Below are 15,466 nucleotides of genomic sequence, written 5' to 3'. Positions count from 1 at the left end.
AGTAATCATAACTATTTACCAAGCGTGATCTTTTTTTTGGCTGAGATCTTTGGTAAGTTTTCTTTCCTCTCTATTGATAAATTGATAATCCACAGGGATGATTACTAGATGATATTCTTACTTCTTGGATTCTTAAAATATAAAATGTAACATATTACAAGTGTCCAGCAAGGTGTGTATCTTACCTATAAATATCTGAGTAAATGGTGGTTGCTGATGTTAATTCTGCTTCTTTATCCTTTAGTAGGATATCATTTGGGGCTGATTACAGGGCTGTGACTGGGATGCTGAAGGCTCATAGTACCTTTGCTGGCTCCTGAGCCACCAGCTCATGCTATCCTTATGTTCCTGAACTGTCTTGCCTTCCCATGAGTGGCTGCTTGCTGGCTGTTCTGCTGACACAACTTCTAGAGGCTGATGAATGGCCTTGGAACAGAACAAAATGGAATTCAGGGAATCAAAATTGCTCTTTGTTTTTATAAGCCCTAGCTATTTACTAGATGAAGACAGGAATACCCAATTCATGCCAAATTTTTTTTGAAAATTAGACGTACAGATTATTTGTCAATCAAAATAAAAAATTTCAAGTTCTAATGATTATGTTACTGTTTTAATTTTATATCCTCTCTTTAAATATGTCATTAAAGTGCTGGTTGTTATCACAGGTTAATACAGAATAAAAGAGGCAATTTAGATAACCTTTCCCTTTTGATGAAGTAGGAGATTGAGCAGTGTGTTTTTATTTCATTCTATATCCTTTTCTTAGTCTTCTTCAGCAGACAAATGTGCAAAGTAACGAGCACTTCAGAGTATACAGTGTGTAAGCTAGGGGAGTTGACTAGGTATGAATTATAATTGCCCCAGCATCTGGGTGGACTGGTATGATTTGAATCATATAAAAAACTTGAAGATCGTTACGAATTAATGTGTCCCAAATTAATTCTTGACCTCTGGGATCATGTTTTCCCCTGCCTAGGATCTCTAGTGTCTCCCCTTTTGTGACCGCATGAAATCTGGAGTCATCATCTTGGCAACCAGTACCTTCCCAGGGTGTCTTTAGTCTGCCCTTCCAGCCTCTTCTCGAGACACATTCCGAGCTGCCATGTATTCAGAAGCCTCTATGCTTTTGTTTGTTTTTCCCTTCTTAGATGGTCTTTCTTGGTTTCTCCACCTGAAACCTTCCTCCCTGAAGCCCAGGTGAACTATCCTCTCGTCTTTGATGCTTTTTCCAGCCCTCACTCCCATCAGGCCATATGGCTCCTTCTCTAGATCACTTAGCACATTCTTCTGTCCTTTAGGTAAAACTGTCCCCTCTCTAGGGCAAGTGCTTTCTAAGACCTTTCTTTATCATCAGTGCTTCCATAGGCTTGGTACATGGTTGCTCCTCAGTCAGTGATTGCAGAATTGTATCAGACGTTTACTATTATCTTAGGCAGTGGCAAAACTATAGTAGCTCAGAATTTAGCAGCTAAAAAAAAAATCAAAATTTACTCGAACAGGGACCATTTTTAAAATTTTAGTTTGGTTAGAATTAATAGGAAAGTAATAGAAAAAGTAAGTAATAAAGAGAATATATAATGTGACTGTATTTTAATCTGTTGGTATAATTTTTTTACAGTTTGGATAAGTATCTCATTTTCTTTTTTTATTTATTTTTTTATTAGCTACATATGACATTACAATGATCTTGGCAATTCATACATTTGAATCATTGGGGTATCTCATTTTTCTGATTGTACAGATTGCAGAATCACACTGGTCATAGAGTCACCTATATACATACAGCAATCATAATGCCTATTCTATTCTACTGAGTATCTCATTTTCTATTAGATATTAATAATCTTGCATGTTTTCTGATTAGAGCAACTTACTCCGATGGAAAGCTGAAAGCTCCTCCTAAACCATGTGCTGGCAATCAAGGGACTCAGATCACGGTAAGAATGTAAATTGTTGAAAAAGAGCTTTATATAAATATTGAAAAATAAATGTCTTGGAGTTTTTAGGCTAATAATCAAATTAATTTTTGCTAGTTAATAGAAGACCAAAGATATTACCCTTTAAGTAAGAAAAATGATTCTTGGGTTTTGTGGCATGGTGGCCTTCTCACCCTTTTATCTTTTGTAAGGAGTTGGGATGGCAAAAATCAGTGGCAGGGTAGTTAGAATTGAAAAAAACATTAAGGTTGCTCCAGACAACATGATTTGGAGTCCCAGCCTGATCAGTCAATGGTTGTATCTAGAGGCAAGTCACTTAACAAGTTTTCTCATCTATTAAATGGAACAAAGAATATGTGCACAGCTACCTCAAAGTGTATTTGGTAGATCATTTGACTATATCATTAGTCAGGAGGAAGTCCATCATGCTCCCTTATTTCTAGAATGCCTTGGTTAGTCTCTTTCCATTTTCTGACCCCACAAAACATCTGCTGTCATGTTATACACTCATTCCTGCACCACAAATCCCAACTAGAGCACATCTCCTTGAAGGTCATTCTAACATTTTAACTCCTGGGCATGAGGAAGCAAGCAGTAGGCATAAATGAATGTGGTATACTTCTTAGTGCATGATAACAAGGAGCCTTGACAGGGTGACTACAGCATGATTTCCAGAAAGTCCAAATGATCTCGGAAATTTTGTGATTATCCTTAGTTTGAAAAATATCTTTAAATGCCATGTGATATTGTCATTTTTTATAAATTTACATGTATGACCCCCTAAATTATGATTTCTCCTGAGTAAGACTACACTTTAAAATTTGTATTCATATTTTGAGTAGAAAGCAAAGAGCCTAGAGCCAGGGATATAGCTCATTGATAGAGCACTTGTCTAGCATGCACAAGGCTCTGGTTTGATCCCCAGCACCACAAATTAAAAAAAAAAAAAAAGCAAAGCAAAACAGCTAACATACAGATAGCTCTCATAGTTGAGAAATCAGTGAATGAATGTGAAAGGCAGAAAATAATATTCTTCAATTCCTTTGTCAGTGTTGCCTACTTCCCCAATCAATTCTTATAGGTATATTGTTAGTAAATATCTTTGGATTCACTACTTTAAAACTCAGGTTTAAGTGAACAATGTGAGCCTTTCTTTCCATGTTCTTCTATAAATTTACAAGAAAAATCAATCTTCTCTTCAGGTGGAGGATCTTTTTTACAACATAACCACAAGGAGAAAAGCTTTAAAAAATCCAAGTGAAGAGTATGGAAAAATTTTGGAAGTTGTTGGCAGGTACAGTCAAAAATGTGGGAGAAGGTCTCTGAGATATTTCATCAAAGGAATGTTTTGGTGCTTGCAAATTGAAAACCATTGCTGAGCTAAATAGTAAACAGCAATACTAGCATACGTATTGGTCTGATCAAAGCTTAGTCACCAATTCTGAGCTTTTTCTCATCTCCTCAGCAAAGAACAATTGGTCTTTATTATATCAGTGAGGCTGCTTTGGTGGCAACCAAAATAAACTGACCTTAGCTTCCTTGAGTTGAACATAAATGTATTGGAAGACTAGAAGCGGAAAAAGGTGTGGACAGCTGCTTCTTGGAGATGACAAAAAGCAGGGTGCCTTCAGGATTTTAGCATTATAATTCTGTTTCAGTTGTTTTTATTCTTTTCCTGACCCTGCTTGAGTATCTTGTTTCCTGGAGAGTATATCTGAAATTGGCATAACTTGGGTCATATGAGCTGCACCCATGACTATGGAATGAACACTTCTTGATTGGTAGTCTTACTGAGAGTGCATCAGGTGGAATGGGAATAGGATAGAGGTGATTTCCCAAGGGAAGCTTAGAGACTGTTACCAAAAGTAAAAGAGGGAATTCAGGGTAGGTGAAAGCAACATTATGATCTTGACTGACTTAATCTGCTGCTACAGATAGCTCCAGCATTGGCTTTCCAAACCCACATGATCTTGCATTGTAATAGGTATGTTAATTATTTTTCAGTATTTCTAAAGAAACCTAAAGTGAATTAGACTTTTGCCCATAAAAAACTGGTACAGATTTATACATTAAGTTTCTTGGATGTGAGGGCGATCTGGCTGCAACATCTGTCACCTGTTGATCGCCAAGAGTTGATTTGGCTGATCTGGCTGGCTATGCAAGTGTCCCCTTTCTCCCTCTCCACTCCATGTGCAAACCTCTCAAAGCTGCATGCTTGGTGGAAGAACATAACCTTCCCCAATAGAGGAGGATGTTCTTAGATCAAGGGTATATGAGTAGCTGTACTCCCTGCTAGAAACTCCAAACAAGCTCTCTATTTTTTTTTTTGTTCCCCCTTTAAATTTATAAATCAGTGTCAGAATATTCATTATCTCCTGAAAATAAAGGAAGTTGGGAGTTTGGGTTCTAGGTGTGATAAAGTGAATTTTTTTTTAACTTAAATGCATTGTGCTAGATTCAGTATTTCAGTTCATAGGGAGTATAGAGAGAGGAGTAATAAGTAATGGCCAACCAAGCAAAGGCTGGGAGGTACTGGAACAGGATCTAGGGGCAGGGGAGAAGCCTGGAAGGAGGTCTGTTGAGGGATCTGAGAGAGAATAAAAGTGTTCAGGGTTTAAAGTTAGCTTTTCAAGATATTTTGGAGGCCCCCCAGGCCCTTCTGGACACTATGAAAATAAAACTGCAAGTAAAGAAGATACTGTGTTGAAAGATCCTTGAGTCCAGTCAGCAACTTATAAAAACAGAAAGGAACCCTGTATTTTGTTTGATTTAGTCCCATTTTAGCATTGAGATCTCTTTAAGGTCTCTGCTGGTTTACTTTTCTGAGGGTAAAATAGGATGTATCAAGATATTTTTGTTTGTGTGTGTTTGCTTCTCTCCTTTAGCTCTACTGATTTAGCTGGTTTACTTAACTAGAGGGGCTCTAACATCTATTTTATATTCTGCCTTTTTTTTTTTTTTTTTTTGGTACCTGAGATTGAACTCAGGGGCACTCAACCACTGAGACAAAACCTCAGCCCTTTTTTGTATTTTATTTAAATACAGGGACTCATTGAGTTGCTTAGTACCTCACTTTTGCTGAAGCTAGCTTTGAACTCTCAGTCTTCTTGCCTCAGCCTCCCGCTGGCATAGCAAGTGTGAGCCACTGTGCCAGGCTTTGTATTCTGCTAGTTTTTGCTTATCATTTATTTTGTTTTTATTTCCAGGTATGCAATACACAATTCAGGCATTAGCTTCTCAGTTAAAAAAGTAAGTTCTTAAATTATGAGGGATGGTTTTGTATTATAACAAAAGGGAATTTTCAATAGTTTGCCTGTGGAGATAATGTTTTGGTTACAACTATGAGAGAGTAAGTCGTTGTGTCTTCTATTTGTTTATTAGCAAGGCGAGACAGTAGCTGACGTCAGAACACTACCCAGTGCCACAACTGTGGACAATATTCGCTCCATCTTTGGAAATGCTGTTAGTCGGTATGTTGATAACATATATAAAAAGTCTTTTTATATTTCTTATCTTAGTTTTCCATCAAGTCACATTATTTATTAATCTCAAGATTGCACCTGACTTAAGAGTTTGCTTTAGTCAAATATACAGGCTTGTCTTTATGCTTCAAGTTTGCTAATAGAATTATTATCTCATGTAATTGACATTTCCAGGGTATGCATTGCCTCTTAGATGCTATGACTGAAATCAGTGTATTCCCTCCTGGTCTTTGTGTTTAGGATATTCATAGCATAGTAGAATTCTGTCATTCTTTACTGCTTCCTCTTTTCCTTGAACTTACTTTAGAATTCCATTTATTTATTATTCAATATTTATTAATCTCCTCCCATATTCCAGGCTAGAAGTTAAGTGTAAACATGAATAAAATATTTCCTGCCCTTAAAGACTTGTTTTCAAGTGTCACCAAATCTGCATTGTCAGGAAAGCCTAAGAGGAGAGCTAACTTGTGTTGCAGATTCTTCCTGGTGCTCCCATCTGCTTGTAAAGACCACCATTGCCATTGTAGACTTCTCAGTGAATCTCAGGTATTCAGAAAGTCCAGATTGGCCATGTTGTAATCTGAGGGGAAGAATACTGAAACCCTTCCATACACCACACATGCAGGAGGTGCTGTGGATACATAGATGCATGGAGAATCTGACAGCCCCTGGTTCACTTTTCCCAGAAATCTTAAAAGAAGCAGTAGTTGTCCAAGTACCAGATTTCTACTTTGAAAGACAAGTTATTCATTCTTTTTACCCTTTTCTTTCTAATTAAGTATAAATGAGTTACTATTTTTAAACTGTGCTCCCAGAACAGAGAGAGCTCTGTTACAGTATAACGTTTTAGATTATTGACTAAATTTTAAAACTCATAACTAGGGAAATTCCTAGAGACTATAAGAGATTAGAAATCCCACAGAGCAGCATTTTCCAAAGCAGGTTTCCAGAACACCAGCCTCTTGAGACATTTTGGGAAGAAATGGTTTATAGGTTCAGTGTGTACAGGAAACACTATGCTGTCCAACCAGCAAATCCTTAGTGAGTGCCAGCTATTCCCCACGTGCTGGGCTAGAATATATGGTGGGGATACAATAGTAAACAAAACAGAAACAATTTTTGCCCTCTTAGAACTCTCCAGGTGGAAAGACACATGAGACTATTATGTCATTCGTAAGCAGATTGTGCTTGTTGCCTCAATTAAAAATTCAGGACATAATGGAAAAATCTTGGGTCAGATAGTCAGAGAAGGATCTTTGAAGAAGTATTCCTTGAGATGTGAAGAATAAATAGGAATTAATTAACTGCCAGTAAGTTAGCCCTCCAGGCAGAAGGTTCAGTCCTAGGGAAGGCCTTCAGGCAGAGATAAGTGCGGCATATCCAAGAACCAGTCTTTCACATCAACTTACCCTCCCCAATAAACACAATCTGGGGAACAACACATTGGAGCTCCATTGTGGTACCAAGCTTTACAGTAAGTTGTTAAGCAGAAATAAGTTCCTGGAATTTTAACTCTGGGATTTAGTTACTAACATGCATAAAACTTTCAGCAAAACAAGGTCTCAGAGCTTGCCCCCATCTTTATACCCCATCAATTAGAGCAGTCCCTGATGTATAGACTAAGTGCTTCACAAACTGACTGTGTGTTGGGTGGGTGATGTGTGTAGGTATGGATGCGTGAATGGACAGATGGATGGGTAGGTCCAGAGGACCTCAATGAACCAAGTCTCTGAGGTCCTCATTTGGCTGGGTTAGTTTATGGGAAGAAGCTGTGTGTTTTTGAATTCTGATTATTTTATAATGTTTGAGTTTTCCAGTGTTTTCAGAGGCCTCAAAATTTATCTTTTCTAACCAGAGAACTGATAGAAGTTGGGTGTGAGGATAAAACCCTAGCTTTCAAAATGAATGGCTACATATCCAATGCAAACTACTCAGTGAAGAAGTGCATTTTCTTACTCTTCATCAACCGTAAGTGAAAAAGAACTATGTGGGGATGTATGTTCACAGAGAATTTTATGGAACCCTGCAAAAATTTTTAACTCAGAGGTTTGATTATATGTGAGGAACCCTGTGCCAAAATTTGTTTAATTAGAAAGCATTTATACTTTTTATCCTAAATCAGTGCTTGGCCCTCTCATTCGTGCTTATGGTCTGGTTCTTGCTTATAAGAGGGTCTTAGGAGAAAGCATCACAGGCCCTATAATCCAGCACCTTACCCTCTGGAATTGAAGCCTCTACAGCATGCCCTGGATCAAGGGCTGTTGTTTGATATTACACAATAGAACACACTGGGAGTGAGACAAAGACAGAAACAGACACCTTAGCTATTTTTACTGCCATTGCAGTAGAAGTTATATTAACTGTAATGGCAGTAAAAATACCAAGTTTTAATAACATTAAGATTTTTCTTTTTAAAGAATGAAATCTGTGATACAAAGAGCAGTTCTAGAAATGAGAGAGAAAATTAAGTGCATTTCATTTTTCCCAAATTCCTTTTCAATCCTTATTTTTCTGCTGACATTGTTTATGTAATTCTTATTAAGTAATACTATTTTATGTTCTGCTTTTGTAAACTTAATTGTATGTTACAAGGGGTTTTTTTTAATAACTTTGTTTTATTTATTTATCTTTATGTTGCACAGAGAATCAAACTCAGGGCCTCACACATGCCAGACAAGCACTGTACGGCTGAGCCACAAGCCCAGCCCCTGTTACAAGGTTTTGATAAAGGAAAAAACAACACATAATCCAGACAGTCTGACTCAGTTTTCTATCCAAAACAACATGCATCTTTCCATGTGTTCATTTTCTTATGGCTTGTTTACCTTTATTATTTTAAAGTATTTCATGATAACTTTTAAAGTATTTCATGATAACTTTATAATTTTTGTTTTGTTTGCTGTTAGAAATGTTATATTTCCCTCTTCCACTTATAGGAGTAATAATAATAATAAATGTCTCAAAGTATGCATGTTTTGCAGCAGTTATTCAAAGCAATATAGAAACAGTGATGGGAGAATCAATCCTTTTATAGACAGATTGTGTTAAACTCATATATTAGCAAGGTTTTTTCCTATTGCATGAGGAACAATTGAAGCCTGGTAGAAAACAAAGCTGGGTGCATGTAAGACTCACAAAATGATTTTCATTGGGTTTTTTTCTAACTATGAAGAAGAACTGCTTTATAACACACTTGTTGGCTCCAGAATAGACAAGCAGAAATCAGGGTAAGTACCATCTGGCTGGCATGTGTCTGTTTCTGCTGGAGCTGCTCACCATAGTCTCTGTATTATAGCAAATCCTTTCATGATGCCAGGTTCTCGGTAGCAAAGAAAGGTCAGATTCTTACAGTTATACACTATGCAGGCTCACCTAGGTGGCAGAGACAAAGACAACTTGGCTAGTCTCAAGTTTAGAAATTTCAGCAAAAGGGATCCAGCTGTCCTTTTTGTCAGGTTCCCATTCCAGCTTCAGGCCTGTATGATCAGGGCATGTATAGAGTACAAGCTCATTATTGCAGAGGCTTTGGATATGGTGAGCACACAAACAATAGTCTCCTCATTGGTAAAAATTATGGTTTCACTTATTGTTGGAAATACAAAGATGTGCAACATCCTTGGCTACAGTTGGGACAACAGATCATCAGCAAGTTTTCTAAAATCTGCCTCAGAAGAAAGAGCTGTTTTCTGAAAACAGACCTTTCCTCTGATTTTAGTCTTCTTTCTCCCAGTCTTGTTATATACCCAACTCCAAACCTGCATCATTTTCTGAATTACATTAAACATGCAGTCAGACATTTGTACTGCCTTAAATTCTAGAAAACTTATTTTTATCTTTCATTACTTGGTTTGGAAACCCCACTGTTGGAACCCCCTGAGAGAGTTAGCTGCTCTCACACACCACGTAGCACACACCTCTGAAAGATAATGCTGACCATTTGGGGTTGGATTAGTCATTCACTAACATAGTTTCTCCTAGTACTTGCACATGTGATAGGTAGCCAGTATGTTTTTGCCCAATGAAAATCTGAGAGCTAAGGTCATATTTGTTGCTGGGCCCAACAAGGACACAGCTAGTTAATCCACATGGGCTGATTGAAGGCAAGGGAGGTGGAGAAACATAATTTATTGCCTCTCATCTCTTCTGCTTTTGGATGAGAAGAGCAAGTCCCATGCCCACAATGTGATGCTGGGAGGTATAGGGGCCTTTCTCCAGAGGAATATATGACAGGTATAGGGGCTTTTCTCCACAGGAATCCGATATGGCTCTTGCTCTGGAGGTATTCTTCCTGGGAAAATTTCATGGCTTGGTGGGAGTGCACACCTGTGACTTCCCTATAAAGACAGTTTCAAGCATGTTGCTTTCCTTTTCTTTTTTAGATCGTCTGGTAGAATCAACTTCCTTAAGGAAAGCCATAGAAACGGTATATGCAGCATATTTGCCCAAAAACACACACCCATTCCTGTACCTCAGGTATGTAGCACCAAACTCCTCACTCAAGTCTCACAAGAACAGAAATTCTGAGAAAGATGTAGGCTTGCCAATTGCCCAATCAGTGAATCCTATCATGGCTGGCGGAAGGATGCTCTGTCCCTTCTCATAGAGAAAAGGCACAGTTTTCCCTTATGTATTTACTAACTTAGCAGAATCTCACCGAGAGCCACTGCTATGTTGGTGGCAGGAAAGTGAATAACATGTCTTTCCCCTTCAGGAGGATTGGATAGCTTGTAGGCAGAATAGACAGTGTGCTCAAGAAACTCTGAATATTCCTTCTGCTGAGGTCAGTCTGAAAAATTGAAACAGCTACAGTTTTCCTTCCATCAGTGTCTTCTGCTCTATGGAGGTTCTTGTCTTGGCATGTCTATTGTTGATTGTTCACTTAAATAATTTAGCCACTTAAATAATTATTTAAGTTCATTTAAATAATTTTAATGATTATAAATAATTTAGCACTGGCATTTATACAGACCAAATCCTGTGGTAGGTGTTTGAAATACAGAATAAATGTGAAGCGCCCTACCCTAGAGAAAATTATAGTATGGAGAATCTGTTTTCATTGTTTCTTGCTCTACTACTAGCTTGTTTATTTCACAGCCTTGGCATTTTTATCACAACATTACAGAAGACTGCTCTCTTAAGAACAGGGCCCTCCCAGCAGCTCAGGAGGTTGAGGCAAGAGGATTGAGAGTTCAGAATCAGCCTTAACAAAAGCAAGGCACTAAGCAACTCATTGAGACCCTGTCTCTAAATAAAATACAAAATAGGGCTGGGGATGTGGCTCAGTGGTCAAATGCCCCTGAGTTCAGTCCCTGATTGTGGGTGCAACCCCCCCGCTCCCCCCCCAAAAAAAAAGAACAATAGAGCCATATTTGTACAGGGTACGGTTCATTCTGAAACATCTTAGGTCTGAAACCTTTTCACTCCGAGCAGAAATTGTGTTAGAAAGAAAGTAATTTTCTCTTCCTTCTAGTTTTGATTGAAGTGGGAAGGGGTAGGAATCATGGCCAAAGCTAATTTTTAAACTAAATGTAGAATTATTGATTCCCTTTTGTATTCCCTTGCTAGGTGATAAATTGGTCCAGTTATCATCTTCTTCTATCTCCGTATCAGTCCATGTCTAAACAGGAGATAGAAACCACACAACAATTAGAACATGGGAAGTTTAAAAAAAAGAATTACAAACAGGATTAGAGTAAAGGGAGATCAGGTAGTAAGAGATGAAGTGACAGAGAGCAGCCATTCCACCAAGGGCTAAGATAAGGTCCCTTCTGCATACCCTCTCCCAACACTGGGGGTTGAGGTGCTGATCTTGTTGAAGAGAATAGAAGTGATTCACTGCATGATGGAAAAGTCAATAAGGCATTCCCCTGCCACTCTGAGAGGCTCTAGTGACAGCTGCCTACAGGAAGGGGCCACATGCTGCTTGAGTATGGAGACACAAATGCTCCCTAACCTGGCAGAGAAACCCTTCCTCCTCCTTTGTCCCTCTGGTGCCCTCTACTGACAAAATTTTACATTGTAAAGCTTCATTATCATAGAGCAAGCAATGAAAGATGATGGACTTGGAGCACAGACAATAAATTGATAGTCTCTGAACTGATTCTTTTGTTATATTTTACTGATGGAAAGTTCTCTTGCATCTGTTCTAGTTTTGATCCTCACATAATACTGAAAAGTAAGTAGGGGATAGATTCCTGGTAACCTTATTGTTACAAATGAGAAAACATCCAGAGAAATTAAGTGACTTTCTTGAGGTCACATAATAAAAAATTCTACTAATTCTAGAATGATATTGATAATAGCTAACGTATTTTAAATATGTTGAGTATGCAAAGTGCTTTACATGAATTTAATTCTGACCACAAACTTGTGACATAAGAAATGCTGTTATGTCTACTTTGCAAATAAAGAAATAAGAGGCAAAGAAATATATTGTTACTTATCTAAAGCTGTACAGCTCTTCAGTAGTAAAACCAATATTTGACCACTCACTTGATCTTGAGATTTTAACCACTGCTATTTGGCTTCCCAAGTCATCTAGTCACCATGTACACCATGTGTGGATTCAACCCACCCTTCACAATCTGTGGTAATTGTCCTCTTTTTTTCCTGGCAGTTTGGAAATCAGCCCCCAGAATGTGGATGTCAATGTGCACCCTACAAAGCACGAAGTCCACTTCCTCCACGAAGAGAGCATTCTGGAGCGAGTGCAGCAGCACATTGAGGGCAAGCTCCTGGGCTCCAATTCCTCCAGGATGTACTTTACCCAGGTGAGGGTGTTTCTTTTCCACCTTTGTGCTTTTGTCACCTGGTAGAGTGCCTGTCAGACATGAGAGCCCAAATTTTTGCCTTGTGCCTTAGAACTTTCTTTGTAGGTATAACTTTGATAGGTTTCTTTTAGCAGCATTTCTTTCTTTGGGTCTAATTGTGAAGCTGTTAATAGGACTGAGTTATCTTCTTCATCTGCCTCTGTCTGGGACCTTGGACTTCCTAGGAAAATGAGCTATCTGAAAATGGAATAGGTAGCTCCTTCAGTGCATTCTTTTGCCCTTCAGATGCTCAGGAAGAGACCAATTCTACTCATGCAGGGCTGAATGGAGGGCTTGGGCCCCGGGAGGCAGTAGGTAGAGTGGAAAGAACTTTAATATTATACAGCCATTGCCTAGTCTTGCCTCCTGGTCTCCCTCAGTAATGATGGAACTGGTCACCTGTATATCTAAGGACAGTTACAAGCAGTAGGTTAACAGTGAACAGAAGATGTCTGGTCTAGGGGCTGGCACTATGTGTCTTGTTAGAATTATACAGGTTCAATTCTAAGTTACTTTCTTTGGAGCCTCAGTTTTCCTATCTGTAAAATAAGCAATTTGGACAATATATTCTTTAGTGTCCCCTCCCATTTCTGAAATGATGTGATTCTGGGCAGCCCTCCTATTCATGGCAAGGATGTGTTCATTATAAACACAGCAGACACTGAAATTAAAATGGAATATTTTTTCTATTGTATTACACTGTATTCTGCAAACAGACTTTTGTGAGAGCAAGTTTCAAAAAAGCTTTAAAAATTACTCAGTGGATGATTGCTTCCCATAAGAACATTCATTCTATAGAGTCCTGACCCAGTATGTCTTCAGAAGAGCCTTACTCTGATGATGCAGTAACACTGACCTTATAGACTCCTTGCTGTCATGGAACATGAGGTCCAATCCAGAGTCCTCCCTGGTCTATAGGGTGATCAGAATACCTTCCTCTTCATCAACAGCAGCTGACCTCTAACTGACCTCTAACTCTTCAGCTGTAGAAATGCCATCTTCCTGCTCCCCTGCTTGTGCCTTGTGCCCCACCACGCAGGGCCAGGAAATCAAAGTCCCTGGTTTGCAGTAAAGCCATTTGGTTTGGGAATCAGGAACCCTGAGCCCTCTTGCAGATTTGTTACAATTATGTCATATTGCATAAAGTATTCCATTTTTTTAGGCTTTAAAATTCCTACCTGCAAAGTGGTTTTGTTAACTTTTGCTTCCCCAAACCCACCTTTGAATGCTGCAAAAGCAAATGAAGTAAATACACTATAGTGGCTTTAATTGTCCTACAAGAAAGGTTGTACTTTTTTTCATTTTTTTTAATTTGTTCAAATTAGTTATACATGACAGTAGAATGCATTTTGAGACATTATACATAAATGGAGCACAACTTCTCATTTCTCTGGCTCTACATGGTGCAGAGTCCATGTACAAAGTAGCACTTATACATGTATATAGGGTAATAATGTCTCTCATTCTACCTTCTTTCCCATCTGCACAGCCCCATTCCTCCCCTCACTCCCCTCTGCCTAATCCAAAGTTCCTTCATTCTTCCCTACACATCCCCACACTATGGATCAGCATCCACTTATCAGAGAAAACATTTGGCCTTTGGTTTTTTGGGATTGGCTTGTTTCACTTAGCTTGATTTTCTCTAATTCCATCTATTTATCTGCAAGTGCCATAATTTCATTCTTCTTTCAAGCTAAGTAATATTGCATTGTGTATATATGCCACAATTTCTTTATCCATTCATCTGTTGAAGGACATCTAGTTGGTTCCACAATTTAGCTATTGTGAATTGAGCTGCTATAAACATTGATGTGGCTGTGTCACTGTAGTATGCTGATTTTAAGTCCTTTGGGTAAAAACCGAGGAGTGAGATAGCTGGGTCAAATGGTGGTTCCATTCTGAGTTTTCTGAGGAATCTCTATATTGCTTTCCAAGTGGTTACACAAATTTGCAGTCCTAGCAATGAACAAATGTCTTTTTCCCCACATCTTCACCAACAGTTATTATTACTTGTATTCTTAATAATTGCCATTCTGATTGGAGTGAGATGGAATATTAGAGCAGTTTTGATTTGCATTTCTCTAATTGCTAGAGATAATGAACAATTTTTCATATGTTTGTTGGTTGTTGATTTGTTGACTGGTTGTCTTTTTGTTGTTGTTGTTTTGGTACCGGGGATTGAACTCAGAGGCACTCAACCACTGAACTACATCCACAGTCCTATTTTGTATTTTATTTAGAGACATTGTTTCACTGAGTTGCTTAGTGCCTTGCTTTTGCTGAGGCTGATTTTGAACTCTTGATCCTCCTGCCTCAGCCTCCTGAGCCACTGGGATTATAGGCATGTACCACCACACCCAGCGATCGATTGTATTACTTCTTCTGTGAGATGTCTGTTCAGTTCCTTAGCCCATTTATTGATTGGGTATGTTGTACTTTTTTGAACAGAATTGCTACTTTATGTAATTTTATTATTTTTTTTTGAGGCACTGAGATTGAATGTATGGTTCTCTACCACTGAGCTAGAGCCCTAGAATTTTTTATTTTGAGATAGGATTTCTCTGAGCTGCCCTAGCTTGCCTCAAATTTGATCCTCCTGCCTTAGTCTCCCGCATCACTGGGATTATAGGCATTTACCATGTGCCCAACTATTATGAATATTTCTAAAAATAGAAACTAATCAGTACAGCCAATATCTATGTACCTGTCACTCAGGTTCTACAGCTATCAACATTTTGCCCTATTAGTTTTATCTATCCCTGTCTTGCTTAGGGATGGGGAAAAGAGTATTTTAAAGTACAATCCAGACATGTCTCCCCTAGTACCTTTTTCTGCATCTAAATTTTTTTTCTTATGTGATCAAATAAGAAAATATAATTTTACACTTAATAAAATTAATAGCAATATCATTTAATTATCAATCTGTATTCAAATGTCCCAGTTGTCCAAAATATTTTTATAGCAGCTTTGTTCAAATCTGTATCCAGTCAAGTTCCATTCATAGTATTTGGTTATTTTTGTTTAATTCTCTTTGAAACTAGAAAAGTTTTCTTTTTCGTTGTTGTTCCATTGGCTTGTTGTATAGGTTTCCTATAGAAGAATGCACAGTTTGGATAGTCTGATTGCTTCTTCTTAGTGTCACTTAACTTGTTCTGATCCTCCATATTTTCTTTGAATCTTAAATTAGATCTAGAGGCATGATTATATTCAGAATCAAATTTTTTTGTGGCAAGAATTC

At 38.2% G+C, this 15,466-nt stretch overlaps 1 protein-coding gene across 3 annotated transcripts in view; it reads left to right on the top strand.

The window, feature by feature from the left end:
* The window catches only part of Mlh1 (mutL homolog 1), a 44,346-nt gene that overhangs the window by 8,949 nt on the left and 19,931 nt on the right, over positions 1–15,466 (top strand). For all 3 annotated transcript variants that reach the window (XM_013362046.4, XM_078038151.1, XM_005317351.5), the window contains exons 5-11: positions 1,865–1,937; positions 3,140–3,231; positions 5,144–5,186; positions 5,319–5,407; positions 7,275–7,387; positions 9,799–9,892; positions 12,036–12,189. In XM_013362046.4, coding sequence (XP_013217500.2) covers positions 1,865–1,937; positions 3,140–3,231; positions 5,144–5,186; positions 5,319–5,407; positions 7,275–7,387; positions 9,799–9,892; positions 12,036–12,189 — 658 coding nt within the window. The remainder of the gene's footprint in view (positions 1–1,864; positions 1,938–3,139; positions 3,232–5,143; positions 5,187–5,318; positions 5,408–7,274; positions 7,388–9,798; positions 9,893–12,035; positions 12,190–15,466) is intronic.

Source organism: Ictidomys tridecemlineatus, chromosome 2 (assembly GCF_052094955.1).
Source record: "Ictidomys tridecemlineatus isolate mIctTri1 chromosome 2, mIctTri1.hap1, whole genome shotgun sequence".
Taxonomy (NCBI): Eukaryota; Metazoa; Chordata; class Mammalia; order Rodentia; family Sciuridae; genus Ictidomys; species Ictidomys tridecemlineatus.
Note: the sequence above shows the minus strand (reverse complement) of the source record. Positions and strands in the feature narration are given on the sequence as shown.